This window comes from Eschrichtius robustus, chromosome X (assembly GCF_028021215.1).
Source record: "Eschrichtius robustus isolate mEscRob2 chromosome X, mEscRob2.pri, whole genome shotgun sequence".
Taxonomy (NCBI): domain Eukaryota; kingdom Metazoa; phylum Chordata; class Mammalia; order Artiodactyla; family Eschrichtiidae; genus Eschrichtius; species Eschrichtius robustus.
The window spans coordinates 34,206,364-34,229,711 of record NC_090845.1 but is presented as its reverse complement, the minus strand read 5'-3'; the positions used below and the strand labels follow the sequence as shown (position 1 = coordinate 34,229,711).

The 23,348-nt window shown below is 35.9% G+C and overlaps 1 protein-coding gene across 1 annotated transcript in view; it reads right to left on the bottom strand.

Annotated features, from left to right (window-relative positions):
* The window catches only part of CFAP47 (cilia and flagella associated protein 47), a 460,447-nt gene that overhangs the window by 27,364 nt on the left and 409,735 nt on the right, over positions 1-23,348 (bottom strand). The window contains 1 exon segment of the mRNA XM_068532596.1: positions 16,273-16,435. Within this exon segment, the coding sequence (XP_068388697.1) occupies positions 16,273-16,435 (163 nt within the window).

Below are 23,348 nucleotides of genomic sequence, written 5' to 3'. Positions count from 1 at the left end.
CTAAGAGAATATTTGCAGTATTAATTAAAAATGAACTCAGATAATTGTGATTGTAATGAAGCAGGTTGTTTCTCTTTTGCTTCTTCTACACAAATATACTGCCATAATTGCCTTTTTTTTCTTTTCTTTTAACATTAATAGAAAAATACAAGGGCATATATCGTATATTAATGCATATATGTGGAATCTAGAAAAATGGTACAGATGAACCTGTTTGCAAGGCAGAAGTAGAGACACAGATGTAGAGAACAAATGTATGGACACCAAAGGGGGGAAAAGGGGTGGGTGGGATGAATTGGGAGATTGGGATTGACATATATACACTAACATGTATAAAATAGATAACTAATGAGAACCTGCTGTATAGCACAGGGAACTCTACTTAATGCTCTGTGGTGACCTAAATGGGAAGGAAATCCAAAAAAGAGGGGATATATGTATACATATAGCTGATTCAGTTCACTGTACAGTAGAAACCAACAAAATTGTAAAGCAACTATACCCCCCCAAAAATTTAAAAACTAGTTCATCAACAGAAAAATAATAAATTAAATCACTGATTTTTTTTAAAAAAGTTATTAAAATCTTGGAAAAAAAAGGAAAATACAAGGGCATAAGGAAACAGACTATTGTGTTAGAGGCTGAATTGTATGTCATATATTTTCTGGTTGTACCCATAAAAACTTACCTCAATGACATTTAGAAATCAAGATACCCAGTAAAGATACAAAAATAAACTTAAAGGTAGTTTGAAGAAACTGACTTTGCAATTATCTTATATTTTTCCAAAGGCCAGGCCAAAGTATAAAGGTATGATGCAAATCTATTGCAAATGGATTAAGAAGAATTTAATAAATGTAGGGGAATCAAGAAAGTGAGAACTAAGCTCCTAATTTATTTCTTTGAAAAGGCTGAGTGAGACATAGATATAATCTTGACCTTTTATCATTTTATCAAAAATATCAGGTTCAGCATATCTGTAAAATATCAACATTAGTATTATTATGGTCAGAGTCTACACAACCTAGGATGACATTACCCAAGACATTGGGGGAATGAATAATATTGGTTTCTGAATTAAAGTGTTTATTCACCAGGATGTAACATGTTCCTGTTCTTCCTTCTTTCTGACAGTAAACGTGGTCTACGTCTCAAACTATCTAAATGAAGGCAGACTTTCCAATTAGATTAAGAAATAAAGTAGACTAATGAAAATGATTTATTTTTCAATTTAGACAGAAATAATCATGATATTCTTTCAGAAAACTCATACATTTCATTTTATATTTTTATTGAGTGTTTTCCTTTATGAGTATTATCCAAAATTTTCAGATTTGTTTATTATAATCTCTTATAACTGATGATTAAATTATATAATTGTATCAGTCAAAAGCAATCACAAGTGAGGCAATGAAGGGTGGAATTTGTATTATCTTGAATTCAAATGCTTTAGTTCCTATGTTTCTATTAAATTAAACACAGGATAATATTACAAAGTAATTAATTAACAAGGACAGAATATAATGGTTCAGATACTCTGAACTCTATGGATTATTTATTTTCTATAACCAAGAAAGAAGAAAGCTAATTTTACTCATTAAAGGCCCATAGAGGTTATGAAATCTGTTCACTTTCTCATGTTTTAGGTAGCATCTACCTTGCCTCTCTTTAGTTAATTTTCACCTATTTGGGAAATGTGTTGTAGATTATGTAAAACAGATCTGTAGTAGCGAAGCCCAAGTGTGTAGGCCAAATGCATGTATAAAACTGGATGAAGTTATTCAGACTTGTAACCTAAAACTCTATGAATGAATCGCAGACAGGTACCCCAAATAAATGCCAAGCAAATATCCAAAAAACAACAACAACAAAAAAACTGGACGAAGGAAAATTGACTTCCAGCCCAAGAGGCAGCTTTCTCAAAGTAAACAAGTATGATATTAAAATTTCCTGCCTGCCAATAAATAGAAATTCATTTTTGCACTCCTGATTGCAAAGGGAATATTTTAAAACTGACCAACTGAGAGAGCTGTACAGGCCAATCAGTTAAGAATACTTAATAAGTTACTAAAAGAGCAGCGCTCTAATCTTGCCCATAACTGCATTTATTTGGAGCTACTTAACCTATTAAAAATTTTGGTTACAATGAACAATTTACTTTGAAAAGACTCCAAATATATTGATGTAATAGTTTTATGCAGTACCTAAGGATACAAATAACTTTAGAGAACTATGAATGAACTTTAAAAACGTTTTTAAATCATTCGTAGAGACGTGGATGGACCTAGAGACTGTCATGCAGAGTGAAGTCAGTCAGAAAGAGAAAAACAAATATCATATATTAACGCATACATGTGAAATCTAGAAAAATGGTATACATGAACTGGTTTGCAAGGCAGAAGTAGAGACACAGATGTAGAGAACAAATGTATGGACACCAAGGGGGGAAAGTTGGGGGGGATGGGATGAATTGGGAGACTGGGATTGACATATATACACTAATATGTATAAAATAGATAACTAATAAGAACCTGCTGTATAAAAAATAAATTAAAAAAAATGAAAAGATCCAGCAGCTAACCTCAGAAACCTCGCAGTCTGGTGGGAGAGCAAGACAAACAAGTGTTCATGCCAGACTCTCCTCCTTACTCATCCCGGACCCCACCCCATATCCATTTCTCCTGCCCTTCTGTTGCTCTCTCAAAACAAAACAAAACCAAAAATTACATCTTGTTCCCTTTAGTTTCTCTTCCCTTCCTTTTGATCCCATTCTTACTTGCACTCACTTATCTCCTACCAAAAGCCAGAGAAAGCACTCCAATGAAAAATCCCTTCATCCCCTCAACAAAATAAAAATCGCTTTTAAAATTTCATAGTGGCAGGAAAGAAATAATGTAGGATTACAAGAAAGACAGGAAACAGGGAGAATGATAAATTGGAAGAATCAGAGTCAGGGATGTTGCCACCAAGATTCAGACAAGCACTGGTTACAGGTCTGTTTAAGTGAACAGCAGTGGGCAGGCTAAATCACATTTTCACAGGTCATCCCAACCCACCTTTCACTGCAGTATTTTCCATCACAATTCTATCAGGGAGGAGTCAGATGTGGAAACAATCTCTCATTTCACAGCCTGTTCACTTCTTACCTTGATCAGCGGACGTGTTCTGCACTATACTCTCCCTACTACTAACCTGGAAATTTTTCCTTTCTGTCCTCTTCCAACTTTTTCTGAATTTCATCCTATTTCCAGGGTTTGCAGTGACTAGATGATGAAACAAAGGAGAGGAATTGTAGAGTTTCAGATCTCTGCCGCGAGATTTTTCTCCACTGACCAAACCCCAGCTAAAAAGATTGCTTTATCAATGTCCAACTTAAAAAAATTAAAAAAAAAAAATGTTTTTAAAGAGTTTTAAATGGTATCCCAACAGAAACAGCAAATAATTCTATGTGCCATTAAATCCCAGAAACCTAAGAAACACACCAAGTTTCTGTTTCGTCCCTAAGAGCACGTCAAGGCAAATTTACATCCAATAATAACTGTTACTGATTGTCATGGAAACCAAAGTTCTTGGGGATTTTCATTCTTTCAGGGCATACTTATCAAGCATCCCTTATATATCTGGCACTGACCAAGACAGTCCTTGTCCCTGTCTTCATAGAACTCAGACTAATAGTGACAGCAGATATTATATGACAAGACTCATCATAATCAAACTTTTGAAAACTAAAATCAAACAAAACATCCTGAAAGAAACTAGAGAGAAATGAAATGTTACCTATAGGGGAACAACAGTTCAAATGACAGCACATTTCTGCTCAGAAACCATGCAAGCCAGAAGGAAGTGGCACATTTTTCAAGAGATGAAGGAAAAGAACTGTGAATCATGAGTTCTATATCAAGCAAAAATATTCTTCCGTAATGAAGGAGTAATCTCAGATTAAGGAAAGCTAAGAGAATGTGTCACTAGCAGAGCTAATGTTAAAAAAGAGCTAAAGGAAGTTCCCTGAACAAAAAAGAAATTAAAATCGGAGGAGGCTGGGACTTCAGGAGGAAAGAAAAACAATGGAATGGGTAAAAACAGGGGCAGGTATAATGAACTATCCTTTTCATGAGTTTTTATATTTTACAACTAAAGCAAAGATTATAACATCATCAGACATGGTGATCAATATATGTTGTGACTTTATATTTAGAAAGTGGGGGGAGTAAAGGAACCAATGGAAATGAAGTTTCCACACTTATCTTGAGGTAGCAAAATGTCTATAGCAGTAGACCGTGATATGTTGCATATGAATATGTTGCATACAGCAACTATTAAAAACAAACTATACAGTGATATATACTTTTAAAAATACTATAGATAAATAACAATGGATTCTAAAATCAGTTCAGGTTACCAATACAAGGCAAGAAAAGGAAAACAGATGAAAGAAACAAAATGAACTAACAAAATGAATAATAAAATTGCATAAATAAACCTAATATATCAATCATTACTTTAGATGTTAGTGATGTAAATGCACACCAATGGAAGTTAAGAGACTGGCAAAGGGAATTAAAAAGGATGATCAAATTATACGCTGTCTACAAGAAATATACTTCAAATTTAGTGATATAGGTAGACTGAAAATAAAAGCATGAAAAACATTATACCATGCAAATATTCATTTTTTAAAAAGCAGGAGTACGTGCTCCACAACAAGAGAAACCACCGCAGTGAGAAGCCCATGCACCGTGACAAAGAGTAGCCCCTGCTCGTTACAACTAGAGAAGAGCCCTCATGCAGCAACGAAGACCCAACACAGCCACAAATAAATTAATTTAAAAAATTTTTTTTAAAGTAATAAAAAAAATAAAAAGCAGGAGTAAAGCAGGAGTGATTATATAAATATCAGATTAAGTAGACTTCAAAGCAAATACATTTACCAGACAAAAAGAGATATTATATAATGACAAAGAGTAAGTATGCCAAAAATGACACAAGAATCTTGTATGTTCATGTACCAAATGTCAGAACTTCAAAAGTATATGTAGCAAAAACAGAATTTAAAAGAGCAATAAATAAATGCATAATTATGTCCTGGGATTTGAACACTCCTCTCTCATCAATTTAGAGAACTATGGGACAGAAAATCAGCAAGGAAACAAAGGAATTGAAAAATATGATCAACCAACAGGCTCTAATAGATATGTACAGAACATTCCATCCAACAAAAGAAAAATATCCATTCTTTTCAACAAATATAAAATGATTGAATTCATAGAGTATGTTCTCTGACCAGAAGAGAATCAAACTAAAAATCAGTAATAGAAAGATAACAGAAATCCTCCAAAATATTTGTAAATTAAACAATACTAAATAACCCACGGGTCAATGGGAACTCTCAAAGGAAATTTAAAAAATACATTTATAACTGAATGAATATGAAAATACAATATATCAAAATTTGTGAAATGCAGCTAATGCAGTACCCAGAGGGAAATATATCACAAAAAATACAATAGAAAAAAAGGAAAGATCTCAAATCAATAATCTAGGCTCCCACTTCAAGAAACCACATAATAAAGATCAAAATAGAAGTAATATCAGCAAGATGACTGAATAAGATGTCCCTTACTCACATCCTCAACAACAACAATAATTCGGTATCCATCCATGGACAAAAGTACCTTTGTGGGAGCTTTGGGATCTAGGTAGGAGACTGTGAAATTCTGGTGCAGTCTAAGAATGAGGGGAGCCACTTTGATAATGCAGGCCCACACCCAGGTGGCTGACTTGCTGACCGTGGCTATGGTCACAGGCAAGGAAACAGCTCCATACCCCTGAGGACTTAGCTACAGCCCAATATGGCTTTGGTTCTATCACCAGCACCATGTGCCAAAGAACCCAGGAGGAGGCACACATCCATGTGTAGGTTAATAGGCATACAGCCCTCAGTCCTGGCTGTAGACCCTGAAGTGGCCTGTGAACCAGCTCCAGCCCCTCTTGGCCACAGTCCTGGAATCACCCCTGGAGAGCACTGATTTAGACAATTACCCATGGACAGACAAGAGAGACTTTGTGGAAGTCCAGGAGTTGAGGAGAGAGGTCCCAGCACACCATTGGAGAAAAAAAAAAAATCAAACTGGACACATTGGCTAGATAGGGTAAGAAAAACAATTTCACGTTACCAGTGTGAGCCCTCCCCCAGGGTGCAACAGCCCAATGCCCAGAGAGAACTTCTCAGCCAGTGATTTCTCCCACTTAGGAAAGTGAGAATATGTAAGTGAATACCCAGCCAGGGAGTGGCTGGAAGAGCAAAGGATAGGGCTCTTAGAGGGCATTAAAGGGACATGGATCCTACCAACTGTATCACAGACTCTATCAAGAAGGCCCACCCACTAGACAATGGGAACTTCTTGCCTGCAGTTCCCCCAGCTGGCCTACAGGCACCCTCAGCACTCTGGGTGTCCTACCCGCACATACCCTATCCCTGTGGCTGGTTTCTGGTGTGTGCTCCCAAGAGCAGCAAGACAGAGGCTTTGTAGATGGCTACTGAGCATCTGCAGAAACACAGAGCCCAACTCTGAGGGCTTGCAAGAAACACAAAGTTGAACATTCAGCACTGCCCTAGGAAAAGCAAAAGGGAGGCTGTCAGCACTAGGACTGGCTTGACAGGATCAAGAGAAGGCATACAAGCTTTAGTATTCTGCCATGAGATGGAGTAAGAAGTGTGGAGCAGGCATACACGGAGGAAAGGACCGAGAAATCCTTGAAATCCCAAGTAGGACTGAAAGAAGGTATTTATCTCCTGAAGACAGTCAGCAAAGATCAGAGGAGGTGACTACTACTTCAAATGAGAAGACAGCAACACAATGAGTAAGGAGAATGGATCAGTAATCAAAACCCTCCCATTAAAAAAAACCCAGGACCAGATGGTTTCATTGGTGAATTCTACCAAGTATTTTACAAAGAATGAATGCCAATCCTTCTTAAACCTCTCCAAAAAAGTGAAGAGGTGGAAACACTCCTAAACTCATTTTATGAGGTCAGCCATACCCTCATGCCAAAGGCAGATAAGGACACTACAAGAAAAGAAAACTGCCAGCCAATATCCCTGATGAATATAGGTGCAAAAATTCCCAATAAAATGCTAGGAAACTCAATTCAATAGTACATTAAAAGTCTCGTACACCACAATGAAGTGGGATTTATCCCTGGGATACAAAGATTTTTCAACATACGCAAATCAGTAAATGTGATACACCACATTAATAGAGTGAAAGATAAAAATCATATGATAATTTCAATAGATGTAGAAAAAACATTTGACAAAATTGAACATCCTTTCATGATAAAAACTCTTAACAAACTGGATTTAGAAGGAATGTGACTCAACACAATAAAGACCATATATGGCAAGCCCACAACTAATATTATACTCAACGTTGAAAGGTTGAAAGCTTTTCCTCTAAGATCAAGAACAAGACAAGTGTGCCCACTCTCACTGCTCCTATTCAACATAGTACTGGAAGTCTGAGCCAGAGCAATTAAGCAAGAAAACTAAATAAAAGGTACCCAAATCATAAAGGAAGAAGTAAAATCTGTCTGTTTGCAGATGACATAATCTTATATATAGAAAATCCTAAAGATTCCACAAAAAAACTACTAGAACTAATAACTGAATTCAGTAAAATTGCAGGATACAAAATCCACATACAAAAATCAGTTGGCTTTCCATACAATAAGAAAACAATGAACTATCTGCAAAAGAAATAAAGAAAACAATCATATTATAACAGCATAAAAAACAATAAAGTACTTAGGAATAGATTTAGCCAAGGAGGTGAAAGACCTGTACGCTGAAAAATATAAGACACTGATGAAAGAAATAGAAAAAGGCACAAATAAGTGGAAAGATAACCTGTGTTCACAGATCAGAAGAACTGATATTGTCAAACTGTCCATACTACCCAGAGTCATCTAGATTCCACACAATCCCAATCAAAATTCCAAGAGCATCCCCCCCCCCCAAAAAAAATCATAAAATTCATATGGAACCACAAAAGACCCCAAATAGCTAAAGAAATCCTGAGTAGAATGACAAAGCTGGAGGGATAACACTTCCTGATTTCAAACTATATTACAAAGCTATAATAATTAAAACAGTATGGTACTGGCATAAAAATAGATACATAGAGTAATGGAACAGAATTGAGAACCCAGAAATAAGCTCTCACATATATGATCAACTAATATTTGACAAGGGAGCCAAGAATCACTCAACAGGGAAAGGACAGTCTCTTTAAAAAGCAGTGCTGGGAAAACTGGATAATTACATGCAAAAGAATTAAATTGGAGCCCTATCTCACAATGTTCACAAAAAATAATTCAAAACGGATGAAAGACTTAAATTTAAGAAAACATAGAGAAAAAGCTCCTTGACGTTGGTCTTGGTAATGATTTCTTTTGCATATGACACTAAAAGCACAGACAACAAAAGAAAAAATAAACAAGTGGGACTACATAAAACTCAAAAGCTTCTGCACAGCAAAAGAAACAATCAACAAAATCAATAGGCAACCTATGGAATGGGAGGAAATATATACCATTGTCAGGAGCATGAAAAGACAAGCCACAGACTGGGAGGATATATTTTCAAAACAAATATCTGATAAAAGATTTACAAATAATGCTTAAAACTCAGCAAAAAGAAAACCAACAATACAATTAAAATATAGGTAAAAGATCTTAACAAACTCTTCATCAAAGAAGACAAACAAGTGGCAAGTGAGGACACATGTGCTCAGTATCATTTGACATTAGGAAACTGCATATTAAAACAATGACATACCACTATTAGAATGGCTACAATGACAACAAAACAAAACAAACCTGACAATGCTAAATGCAGGTGAAAATTCAGAGCAACAAAATTCTCATTCATTGGTTGCAGGTATGCAAAATGGTATAGCCACTTTGGAAGATAATTTGGCAGTTTCTTATATACCTAAGCATAGGCTTTCTATACAATCCAGCATTTATAATCCTAGGTATTTATCTAAATGATTTGAAAATGTATGTCTACACAAAATGCTGCACACAAATGTTTACAGCAACTTTTTTCGTACTTGTCAAAAATTGGAATCTACCAAGATGTCCATTATTCAGCTATAAAAAGAAATGAGCTATGAAGCCATAAAATAAAGACTTGGAGGAGGCTTAAATGCACATTGTTAAGTGAAAGAAGCCAGTCTTAAAAGGGTACATACTGTGTAATTCCAACCACATGACATTCTGGAAAAGACAAAACCACGGAGTCAGTAAAAAGGTCAGTGGTTGCCAAGGGTTTGAGAGGAGGGTGAGTGGGGGTGGAGATGAGTGGAGAGGAATGAATAGGTGGAAGACGGGGGAATTTTAGGTCAGTTGAAACTATTTCGTATCATACTGTGGATACGTGTCATTATGCATTTGTCGAAATCCATAGAACTGTACAACACAAAGAGTGAACCCTACATGTAAGCTATGGTCTTTAGTTAATAACATATTAATATGGGTTCATCAATAGTAACAAGTGTAACATATCAATGCTGGGGATTGGGGAAAGGGGGTATAAGGGAACTCTCTGTACTTTATGTGCAATTTTTTATGTATACCTGAAGAATGGCTCTAAAAATAAAGTCTATGAGAAATGAATGCTTCAATATTATCTACTTATACCAAATCCCAATGGTGTTATGCAATAGATTCCTGTCTTCTTAAGGGAAAAATAACACTTTGCTTGTTCTCCGTATGTTCTATATGGTTATACTAAGCAGATGAAGACATAAATATTGTTCCAATATTTTCCTTCTTAATCCACCTTATTCCTTCAATTAATGTTTATGGGGTACCTGTTTATGAGCCAGTCACTACACAACTTCCATGAATTTCCTGGCACAGGCTATAATCTGTTACCCTTTCTTGTATTACAGGGCCTGCTCTTAACAATGTCCATTTTGCATTACATATAAGATCCTCAGAAATCCCTTATGGCATGTTGTGCAGAAATAAATCTTTAATATTAAAGACTAAGTTACCTAGTCTGATAATTTTATAGAATAATGGCAAAAATATAATTTTTACTCATTTCCTGACCCAAACAAATTTAGCCCTATGACCACAAAAATAATTAATAGTGTCATTGATATATTAAATATTCTCTAAATATTATTCATTATTTGAAAGTAAAATCTTGTGGTTTAAGGTCTTGTTTGCCACATGCACAATAAACATACTCAAGGTATTTTTTTCATTTTTAATGTTTGTAATATAAGCAAAAAGAAGGAAATCCTAGGAAAGAACCAAAAAGTAGCGCTTGAGATAAAAACGCTAACAAAAATGAAGACTGCCCTTGATGGGCTTATTAGTAGACTAGACATGGTTAAGGAAATAACCTCTGAACCAGATGATACATTAATAGGATCCTTGAAAACTGAAAAGCAAAGAGAACAAAGAGTGAAAAAAGGAACAGAATATCCAAGGACTATGGGGCAACTACAAAAGGTGTAACATACATGTAATGGGAATAGCAGAAAGAGAAGGAAGAGAGAAAAGAACAGAAGAAATATTCAAAACGATAATGATTGAGAATTTCCCCAAATCAATGACAGACACCAAACCACAGATGCAGGAAGCTGAGAGAACACAAAGCAGGATAAATGCGAAAAACCAAACTATATCTAAGCATGTCACTTTCTAATTACAGAAAATCAAAGATACAGAAAAAACGTTGAAAGAATCCAGAGGGGAAAAAACACCTTACTTACATAAAGAGGAACAAAGATAAAAATTACATCAAACTTCTCAGAAACCATGCAAGCAAGAGAGTAGAGTGAAATATTTAAAGTTTTCAGAAAAAATAAACAAAACAAATAAACACCAACCTAGAATTTTGAACCCTGTGGAAATATCATTCAAAAATGAAGGAGAAATAGACTTTCTCAGACAAGCAAAAATTGAGAGAATTTGTTGCCAGTAGACCTACCATGCAAGAAATGTTAAAAGTTCTGTAGAGAGAAGAGAAATAATATAGTCCAGAAACTTGAATCTACAAGAAGAAAGGAAAAACATGCAAAAAGGAATAAGTGAAGATAAAATAAAAACTTTATTTTTCTTATTCTTAATATAACAGGTAACAGTTTGTTCAAATAATAATAGCAACGATATATTCAATTATACATGCTTATGTATACATCTTGTATATGTGCATGTGTGTATGCTTATGTATACATATATATGTATACATATAGATGTGTGTGTGTATATGTGTGTGTGTGTGCGTGCGTGAGAGAGAGAGAAAGAGAGAGAGAGAGATAAATGTCAGCAATGAAACAAGAGACAGGGGTAGAAATAGGATCATTTTGTTATTATAAGATACTCACACTACCCGTGAAGCATACAGCGTTATTTAAAAGTGGACTTGGATTACTTGTAAATATATATCACAAACTCTAGGGCAAACACTAAAAACAGTTAAAAAAAAAAAAGAAATACAACGTAATAAAGGAGAGAAATTGAATCATATAAAATGTTTAATTAAAACCACATAAGGCAGAAAAAGAATGACAGAGCAGACTTCAAAGCAAGGAAAGTTATCAGGGATAAAGAAGCACATGCCATAATGATAAAGGGGTCAATTCTCCCAGAAGATATGACAAATCTTAACATGTATGCACCTAACAACAGAGCATCAAACTTTTGAAGCAAAAGCTGATAAAACTGCAAGGAGATATCAATAAATCCACTGTCACAGTTGGAGACCTCAGCACCCCTCTCCCAGTAAAGGACAGATCTAGTGGGCAGAAAATTAGTAAGGACATAGTTACACTCAACAACACCATCAATTAACTGGATATAATTCACATCTGTGGACTACTTCATCCAAAAACAGTAGAATTCACATTTTTTTCAAGCTCAAATGGAATATTCACCAAGACAGACTACATTATGGGCTATAAAGCACACCTTAACAAATTTAAAAGAATAGAAATCATACAATGTCTGCTCTCAGACTACAATGGAATTTAACTAGAAAGATAACTTGAAAAACTCAAAATGTGTGGAAAATAAACAACATAGTTCTAAATAACACATGGGTCAAGGAAGAAATCTCAAGAGAAATTAAGGAATATTTTTATCAAAATGAAAATGAAAACACAACAAAATTTGTGGGATACAGTGAAAACAATGCTTAGAGGGAAATTTATATCATTAAATGCATATATTAGAAAAGAAGAAAAATTTTAAAGGAATAATCTAAGTTTCCACCTTAGGAAACTTAAGAAAAAGAGAGCAAATTAAACCCAAAATAAAAAGAAGAAAATAAATAAGAATTAGAGCAGAAATAAATGAAATTGAAAACAGGAAATCAACAGAGAAAAATCAATGAAACAATGTGCTGGTTCTCTGAAAACTCAATAAAACTGATAAGCTTGTAGCCAGGCAAACTGTAAAAAAAATGAGAGAGAGGACACAAATTACTAATATCAGAAATGAAAGAGGGGACATCACTATAGATCCCTTTGTAAGTACAAAGATAATACAGGAATACAATGAACAAGTCTCTGCTAACAAATATGATATCCTTGATGAAATGGACTAAGTCATGGAAAAAGACACAATCTGCCAAAACTCACACAAGAAGAAACAGATGACCTGGATAGGCCTACAACTATTAAAGAAATTGAATCAATAATTAATAACTTTCCCAAACAAGAAGCAGTAGGTCCAAATGGGTTCACTGGCAAATTCTACCAAAGATTTAAGGAAGAAATTATACCAATTCTTTACAATCTTTTTCAGAGGATAGAAGCAGGGGGATTACTTCCTAACTCATTTTTTGAGTCTAGCATTACTCTAATACTAAAAAACAGACAAAGACACTACAAGAAAACTACATACCAATATCTCTCATGTTCATACATAAACACAGATGCAAATATACTCAACAAAATATTAGCAAACTGAATCCAAAAAAGTATAAAAAGAATTATACACCATGATCAAATATGATTTATCCCAGGTATGCAGGGCTGGTTCAACATTTGAAAATCAGTTAATGAAATCCATCATATCAACAGACTTAAAAAGAAAAAAATTACATGGTCATATCAATAGATACAGAAAAAGCATTTGATAAAATCCAACACTCAATGATAAAAACTCTCAGTTAATTAGGAATAGAGGGGAACTTGCTCAACTTGATAAAAACTATCTACAAAAATCCTACTGCTAACATCATATTTAATGGTGAGAAACGTCTAGCTTTGCCACTACGATCTCATAAAAGCAACTATGTCCCCTCTCACCACTCCTTTTCAGCATCGTATGGAAATCCTTGTTAATGCAGTAAGGCAAGAAAAGGAAATGAAAGTTACATAGACTGGGAAGGAAGACATAAATGTGTCTTTATTTGCAGTTGACAGATCATCTATGTAGAAACTACCAAAGAATCGACAATAAAACTACTGGAACTAATAGGCTATTATAGCAAGGTTGCAGGATACAAGATTAACATACAAAATTCAATTGCTTTCTGTATACCGACAATGAAGAAGTGAAATTTGGAATTAAAAACCAAGATCATTTACATTAGCATCCCTCAAAATAAAATACTTAGGTATAAATCTAGCAATATGTACAAGATCTATGTGAGAAAAACTATAAAACTCTGATGAATGAAAGTAAATAATAAATAAATATATGGGGAACTATGCTATGCTCATGGATAGGAAGGTTCAATATTGTCAGCATGGCAGTTCTTCTCAATTTGACCTATAGATTCTATGCAATCCCAGTCAAAATCCCAGGCAGTTATTTTATGGATATCAACAAATGGATTATACAGAGAGGCAAAAGCCTCAGAATAGCCAGCTCAGTATTGAAGAAAAAACACAAAGTTGGAGTACTAATACTATCTGACCTGAAGACTTACTATAAAGCTACTGTAATTAAGATAGGATGGTATTTGTTAAAGAATAGATCAATTAAACATAATAGAAAGCCCAGAAATAGACCCATATAAATACAGTCAACTGATCTTTGATGAAGGGGCAAAGGCAATACAATGGAGCAAAGACAGTCTCTTTAACAAATGGTGTTGGAATAACTGGACATCCACATGCAAAAAAAAATAGAATGTAGACACATACCTTACAGGCCTCACAAAAATTAACTTAAAATGGACCATAAACCTAAGTGTAAAACACAAAAGTATAAAACTCCTAGAAGATAACATGATAACATAAGAGAAAACTTAGATGACTCTGGGTATGGTGATGTCCTATTGGATACAATAGCAAGGACACACAGCATGAAACAAATAACTGATAACCTGGACTTCATTAAAAGAAGGACAGTATCAAGAGAATTAGAAGACAAGCCACAGACTGGGAGAATGTACCTGCAAAAGACACAACTGATAAAGGACTGTTATCCAAAACATACAAAGAGCCCTTAAAACTCAAAACAAGAAAACAACCCAATTAAAAATGTGCAAAATATCTTATTGGACACCTTACCAAGGAAGATATACACATGGCAAGCAAGCATTTGAAAAGACGCATCATACCATATGTCAACAGGGAAATGCAAACTAAAACTACAATGAGGTACCACTATACTTCTATTAGAATGGCCAAAAGCAAGAACACCGATACCATCCAGCGCCAGCAAGGATGTGGAGCAATAGGAACTCTCATTTATTATTGGTGGGAGGGCAAAACGGTACAGCTACTTTGGAAGACAGTTTGGCAATTTCTGACAAAACCAAATATACTCTTACTGTAGGATCCAGCAATTGTGCTCCTTGGTATTTACTCAAAAGACTTGAAAACTTATATCTACAATAAAACCTGCACTCAGATGTTTATATCATCTTTAATCATAATTGCCAAAACTTAGGAGCAAGCAAGATGTCCTTCAGTAGGTGAATGGACAAATAAACTGATACATCCAGATAGTGGAATATTATTCAATGCTAAAAAGAAATGGGCTATCAAGCCACGAAAAGACATGGGTAAACCTTGATTGCATATTGCTAAGTAAAAGGAGCCAATCTGAAAAGGCTACATACTGTATGATTCCAATTATATGACATTCTGTAAAAGACAAAACTATGGAGACAACAGAAAGATCAGTGGTTTCCAAGGGTGGAGTAAGAGAGATGAATAGGGAGAGCACAGAGGACTTTTAGTGCAGTGAAAACACTCTGTGTGATACTATAATGATACATATATGACATCATACTTTTGTCCAAACCCATAGAATGTACAACACCAATGGTGAGCCTTATTGCAAACTACGGACTTTGGATGATTATATGTGTCAACAAAGGTCTATCCTTATTAAAAAATGTACCATTCTTGTGAGTGATGTTGATAATGGGGGAGGCTACACATGTATGGGGGCAGGAGGTAAATGAGAAATCTCTATGCCTTCCTCTCAATTTTGTTGGAAACCTAAACTGCTTAAAAACAGTTTAAAAAAGACACTACATACTGGGTGATTTTATTTATATAACATATCCAGAAAAGGCAAGGTTGTAGAGACAGAAAGCAAATCACTGGTTGCCTGAGACTGGGGGTGGGAGTGGGGGTTGACTGCAAAGGGGCTTGAAGGAAATTTGGGGGCAGATGGAAGAGTTCTAAACCTAGAATGTGGCTATGATTGCAATTCTATTCACTTTCAAAAAATATTGAAATGCACACTTACAATAGGTGAATTTTATGGAAAGTACGTTATACCTCAAAAGAAGCTGTAAAAATATATTTTACACGTGAGATAGGTAAAAGTATTGTCATGCTGCCTACGTTATCACAAGTATAACAAAGATAGCTATGGTTGAGCAGAATAATACAGAAAATGGAATCAATATAGGTTGCCTAATCATCTCTACTTAATTAAACCACTTAAAAACCCAAAACTGTTAAAATTTACTAGAAACATCCCATCTATCTTTGAAAAAATACATTAAAACATCCTTTGAAAAACAAATAGAAGTATTATTCTAAATTTCAGTGTCTATTTACTTTTTCTTATTGTTTTTTGGTCTTCACTTTGTAGATTCGATTTTCCACGTTTTAAATAAAAAATATGAAATATATAAAGCTTTGATTCATAGAAGCAATAATGCTCTGGCTTAACCAGAAAAAGATGACGTAATAGAATTTTCCATCTTAAATTCTGTTTCCCAGTTCAGCATAAATTGCATTCACAAAACCAGTTACATACTTTTGTTTGATATATTACCTTGTCTGACTTGTCAGCCTGAAGTCAACAGTAGATCCTTTAAATAAACCATCCCCTTCAATGTCAATGACACCATCCACATCAGGCTCAGTAGCAACCAACATCATGGGAAATTTCCAGATTCCATCTGTTATGCACTCTATTTTCAGTGTAATTTGAGACCCTCAATAGAAAAAGAGAATTATAAAGGATACTACAGGAAAACAAGCAAAGAGAATACAGTATGGCAGATCAACATCTAAGGTGAAAATGTAAGTAAGCCTATGGTTTCAGTAGAATACTGAGACTTTTAATTCTTTAAAAAAATGTAGATGACTGTTAATTACATTTTAGGAATAATTTTGTAGGTCACAGTCCATATTATCATCTTCCCTTTGAGGTAATGATTTTGTAGGGCATCTTATTTACTTACTCTCTAGTTATTTACTAAGAACCAGTAACATATGCAGAATTGACTCTGCAAATTTTCTGTAACCAGCATAGAATATCATATTATTTGAGAATCTGAGGAGAGGTTGGCAAATGCACCCAACTATTATACTAAAAGGTATTCCATATGGGGATTTTCTGTAAAAAAAAAATGAAACACCGTGAGAAAGTTTTTTGAACTCTTGCTTCTTATAGAAAAATTACATTTTCTGTGAACACTTCTAAAGCCCCCAAAATTAACTTAAACTGAAGCTTTAAAAAATTAAATTGCAAATGACAAACACCACGAACACTTTACGCAATAACATATAATTGAGTGGCAGTTGAATTAATGGAGACAGTAAAGATAGCCTTTCTAAGCACTTGGCTCTGAAGAAGAGTGGAGATAAAGGTCAGTAGCTGAAGTTGAGGAATGGTTACCAGTGTGTTTGCTTGCTTAGGGTGGAAATGACTCAAACGTAAAATGGTGTGGTTGCAATATCATATCATATGTCAGACTGGACCAAGAAATCACAATCCTCTTACATAAAACTGTCAGAACAGTTCTGGGAACTCTTACCCTCTTTAAATTGGACCGTAAAATTACTCAACCATTTGGGGAACAATTAGATAAATTTGAAAAGTTGCACACACTAACCCAGCTAATTCACTATTAGTAATTTCCCTCAGAGATCTACCTCAAAGATTTCAAGAAGCAATGTGTATAAGGATGTCCACTGTTGCATTATTTATACTATCAAAAAACTGGTACCAAAATTTAAAAAATATTCCTTCAATAGAGTGCTAGTAACGATAAAGTGTATTGCACTGAAACAGTGAAATATTATTCAGTATAATGAAGTCCATGATGACTGACATATCATCTTAAACTTATATCCAAAATATAAACTCTAAAGCTACACTTCTCTCACACTGTCCTGTCTTAGTGAATGAAACCATATTCCTCTATTAGCACTATTTCAAGAGCACTATTTCAATAACTGGTCTACCCGGTCCTACTCTTGCCATTTCACAAGAAGGAGAGGACTTCCACAACTTTGAGGTATTGTTTTATTTTAGTTTTTCTTTTTAACTTTATGTCTACATTTGAACCACCTCAAATTCACGTGGAACAAGGAATCGCAGAAGTAAATGAATATGTACACATATGCACAAAAGAGAGTTGTTAAACTACACCAGGTTATCACACAGCACTTACAGAATTTTATGAATCACATACACAAGTTGTCCTAAAACAGTCTCTCAAATATTTATCCTTCAGTCATTTCCAACTGTTTCTAGCATAAAAGACAAATTCATAGCCTCATGACCTTATGTGATCAGATCCTGGCCAAACTCTCCTCCAATTAGTTACTTTCTCCTTTCCTCACTGCATTAGAGAAAGATTTGCCTGCTTATTATTCATCGTTCATGCCAAACGTTTTCCTGGGCTACGGCTTTGGCTTCGGCATTTATTACCTCCTCTGTCTCAAATACCCTTCCAAGCTCTTCTCATCTGTAAGGTCTTTCTTCAGACATCACCTCTTCATGGAAGCCTGTCTACCTTATCTGGTGTACATCCTCCATAGCTCTCTATTTCCCTTTATTTATTTCCTTCTCAGACAATCTGAAATGTTCTTGTTTACTTATGTATTTCATTTTCTCATCTATCACTCTCACTAGACTAAATATTCCAAAAGTGCAGGGATTTTGTCTCTTTTGTAGATGCTAAATGATTTTTGAATAAATGAATAAACATGATCAAATGAACAATGTTGAATAATTTCACTCAGCAGCCAATTCTTTGAGTTAGTGGGAGGCCACTGAGTCAACCTTCTTGGCCCACAGTGACGAAGACCACTCAATTTCAGGGATGACACAGTGAACCATTTTATAGTCAATACTGTGGATTCCTAACAATGTACATATATGATATTCCCAATGCCAAGTTGCCTGTCCCAAACGCTGTGAAAAGGAACTTTGGGTTCTCACTCTGTTCATCTCTTGAGCAGATAAAAAGTTCCAGGAAAACGTTAGGCTAAGATAATTATTATTTCTAAACATTCCTTAAGACAACTGACATCTATAATTTCTCTACTAAAAAAAAAAGTTCAGGCCTGTGTTAAATTAGAATCATCAGACTGATTCATGACAATACTGATTCTATAAGTTTTTGATCTATTGATCAAAGTTTTGATCATAGTTTATAGATCTATAGATCATAGTTTATAGATCTATTGATCTATAAGTTTTTGATAAGCTATTGATCTATAAGTTTTGGTATTAGACCCTTGATTTTTATCTAAAAAAGAGTGGATATGTGTATATGTATAACTGATTCACTTTGCTGTACAGCAGAAAGTAACACAACACTGTAAATCAACTATACTCCAATACAAATTTTAAAAAAGGAAAGGTCAAGACATTTAGGAATAATATTCTTGCTTTTAATTATATTTTATTTTTTGTAAAAACACCATTTAGGGGCTTCCCTGGTGGTGCAGTGGTTGAGAATCCACCTGCCAATGCAGGGGACACGGGTTTGAGCCCTGGTCTGGGAAGATCCCACATGCTGCGGAGCAACTGGGCCCGTGAGCCACAACTACTGAGCCTGTGCGTCTGGAGCCTGTGCTCCGCAACAAGAGAGGCCACGATAGTGAGAGGCCCGCGCACGGCAATGAAGAGTGGCCCCCGCTCGCCGCAACTAGAGAAAGCCCTCGCACATAAACGAAGACCCAACACAACCAAAAATAAATAAATAAATAAATAAATAAATAAATAAATTTATTTTTTAAAAAAACAACACCATTTAGGCCCCTGACCATTACTTTTATTATGTCAGCACTATTCTGTGAAAGGATGAATGTGAAAAATTACCTTGTTTTTACTGTTGTGAAACAATGTTACATTTTCTTTAACCAAAACATGAAAATTTTGTTGTCTTTTTTACCTTGTCAATCAGGAAGAGAAGAATTAAATTTAATACTTATTTAAATTATCTAGGTAAAGTATGATTTGGGTATAATTATTTTCTTGTTCCTTTTCAAAATTTAGAGCTACTGGTTTTATTTTGCTTTTTCTAATTTAATGGTGTGTATTGCAGTGAACCATCCCAAATACATATGGAAGAAGGAATGACAAAAGCAAATGAATATGTATATATATGTGTGCACAAAACAGAATTATTGAACTACATCAGAACACCACAAAACACTCACAAAAATTTATAAATCATGAATATAAGTTGTCCTAAATCAGTTTCTCAAATATTCACTAAAAAGCTCTAAATCCACAAAATGTGGAACGAATATAAATTTACATTGGTTCTGCTCATATTCACTAATGATACCATTTTCCCCTTCTGGTTTTTGCTGGTAATTTTCATGTCACTAAATCAACATAATACTAAGATAAATGTGAAAAAATACTAACAAATAAACATAGAATACTATGAAAATGAAAGAGAAGATAAAAGAGGGTCAATGTTTATAGTATACTTGCTTCTTGCAGTCTGATTTTGTTACTGCTTCCTCAAGATGACCCTGGTATCTTTTAGTTACTGAACAACATACTCAAGGCCACTGTAAATACATGCATGGCTACATCCAATACATAGTTAAATTACAGAAATGGTTAAAAGCACAAGTAATGCTTTCAATTGTTTTTTCATTGCCAGGCTGTATTTTGTACTTATATGTGCTACTGATCAGTATCTCTGCATTAAGACATAAATAAAGTCCTGTTTTGGATGTGACCTATCATACGGTACTTGTAGGTGCTAAATACCAGTTGCCTAAAAAGTAAATATAAAGATGCTGGATGAGGTTTCTCAGAGACAGACATTCAAAGCTTACTATTCTCACAGATTCCAGTGTGACCCTCTTAAACTTTACTAAAGGATGTGCAATGCTATGGTTTTGGGTGGTAAAATGGTAATGACAGCAATTGCAAAGGAGAACATAGTTTAGGCATTTTCATCAACTGTTTGTGAGAAGTAGTATCAAGAAACATCATGTTGCCAATATACAGCACCAAGTCAGTAATTAAATTTTTTTTTTTAAGTAGACAGCCCTGTTTTGCTAATAGCATATCCTAATGACCTTGGGGAGGTCACAATTCCTGAAGGATATCTCAGATTTCTAATAATTTAGAATATTTTATTCATCGGAATACTTTTCACAGCTTGATAGCTAGAAATAATCTATTCGGGAGAGACATTCAAGACGGCAGAGGAGTAAGACGTGGAGATCACCTTCCTCCCCACAAATACATCAGAAATACATCTACATATGGAACAGCTCCTACAGAACACCTACTGAATGCTGGCAGAAGACCTCAGACTTCCCAAAAGGCAAGAAACTCCCCACGTACCTGGGTAGGGCAAAAGAAAAAAGAAAAAACAGAGACAAAAGAATAGGGATGGGACCTGCACCACTGGGAGGGAACTGTGAAGGAGGAAAAGTTTCCACACACTAGGAAGCCCCTTCACTCGTGGAGAGGGGGAGTGACGGGGGGTAGCTTCAGCGCCACGGAGGAGAGCGCAGCAACAGGGGTGCGGAGGGCAAAGTGGAGACTTTGGGCTTCGGAGGTCAGATCCCAGGGAGAGGACTGGGGTTGGCTGCGTGAACACAGCCTGAAGGGGGCTAGTGCCCCACAGCTAGCCGGGAGGGAGTCCGGGAAAAAGTCTGGACCTGCCTAAGAGGCAAGAGACCATTGCTTTGGGGTGCGCGAGGAGAGGAGATTCAGAGCACCGCCTAAACGAGCCCCAGAGACAGGTGCGAGCCGCGGCTATCACCGCGGACCCCAGAGACGGGCATGAAATGCTCACGCTGCTGCTGCAGCCACCAAGAAGCCTGTGTGCAAGCACAGGGCACTATCCACACCTCCCCTCCTGGGAGCCTGTGTAGCACGCCACTGCCAGGGTCCTGTGATCCACGGAGAACTTCCCCAGGAGAACACATAGCATGCCTCAGGCTGTTGCAATGTCACGCGGCCCTCTGCCACCACAGACTCGCCCCGCATTCCGTACCCCTCCCTCCCCCTGGACTGAGTGAGCCAGAGGCCCCTAATCAGCTGCTACTTTAACCCTGTCCCGTCTGGGGAGGGAACAGACGCCCTCAGGCGATCTCCATGCAGAAGAGGGGCTAAATCCAAAGCTGAACCCCAGGAGCTGTGTGAACAAGAAGAGAAAGGGAAATTTCTACCAGCAGCCTCAGGAGCAGCGGATTAAATCTCCACAAACAACTTCATGTACCCTGCATCTGTGGAATACCTGAACAGACAACGAATCATCCCAAAATTGAGGTGGTGGATTTTGGGAGCAACTGTAGACTTGGTGTTTGCTTTCTGCATCTAATTTGTGTCTAGCCTTATGTTTATCTTAGTTTAGTACTTACAGTTTATTATCTCATTGGTAGATTTGTTTACTGATTTGGTTGTTCTCTTCCTTTTTTTTTTTTTTTTTTACATATAAAGTTTTTTTTTTCTTTTTCTCTTTTTGTGAGTGTGTATGTGTAGGCTTCCTTGTTTCATTCTGTCTGCATAGCTTTGTTTTTACCATTTGTCGAATGGTTCTGTCTGTTGTTTATTGTTTTTTTTTTTTTAGTATAGTTTTTAGCGCTTGTTAACATTGGTGGATTTGTTTTTTGGTTTGGTTGCTCTCTTCTTTCTTTCTTTTCCTTTTTTTTAATTACTTTGTAATTTTTTAATTTTTAATAATTAAAAAAAAGTTTTTAAAATAACTTTATCTTTTTCTTTCTTTCCTTCTGTCTTTTTTTCTCCCTTTCCTTCTGATCCATGTGGCTGACAAAGTGTTAGTGCTCCAGCCGGGTGTCACGCCTGTGCCTCTGAGGTGGGAGACCCGAGTTCAGGATATTGGTCCACGAGAGATGTCCTGGCTCCATGTGATATCAAATGGCGAACGCTCTCCCAGAGATCTCCATCTCAACGCTAAGACCCAGCTTCCCTCAACGACCAGCAAGCTACAGTGCTGGACATCCTATGCCAAACAACTAGCAAGACAGGAACACAAGCCCATCCATTAGCAGAGAGGCTGCCTAAAATTATAATACGGTCACAGACACCCCAAAACACACCACCAGATGCAGTCCTGCCCACCAGAAAGACAAGATCCAGCCTCATCCACCAGAACACAGGCACTAGTCCCCTCCACCAGGAAGCCTACACAACCCACTGAACCACCCTTACTCACTGGGAGCAGACACCAAAAACAACGGGAACTATGAACCTACAGCCTGCGAAAAGGAGACCCCAAACACAGTAAGTTAAGCAAAATGAGAAGACGGAGAAACATACAGCAGATAAAGGAGGAGCAAGGTAAAAAGCCACCAGACCAAACAAATGAAGAGGAAAGAGGCAGTCTACCTGAAAAAGAATTCAGAGTAATGATAGTAAAGATGATCCAAAATCTTGGAAATAGAACGGAGAAAATACAAGAAACGTTTAACAAGGACCTAGAAGAACTAAAGAGCAAACAAACAATGATGAACAACACAATAAATGAAATTAAAAACTCTCTACAAGGAATTAATAGCAGAATAACTGAGGCAGAAGAACGGATAAGTGACCTGGAAGATCAAATAGTGGAAATAACTACTGCAGAGCAGAATAAAGAAAAAAGAATGAAAAGAATTGAGGACAGTCTAGGA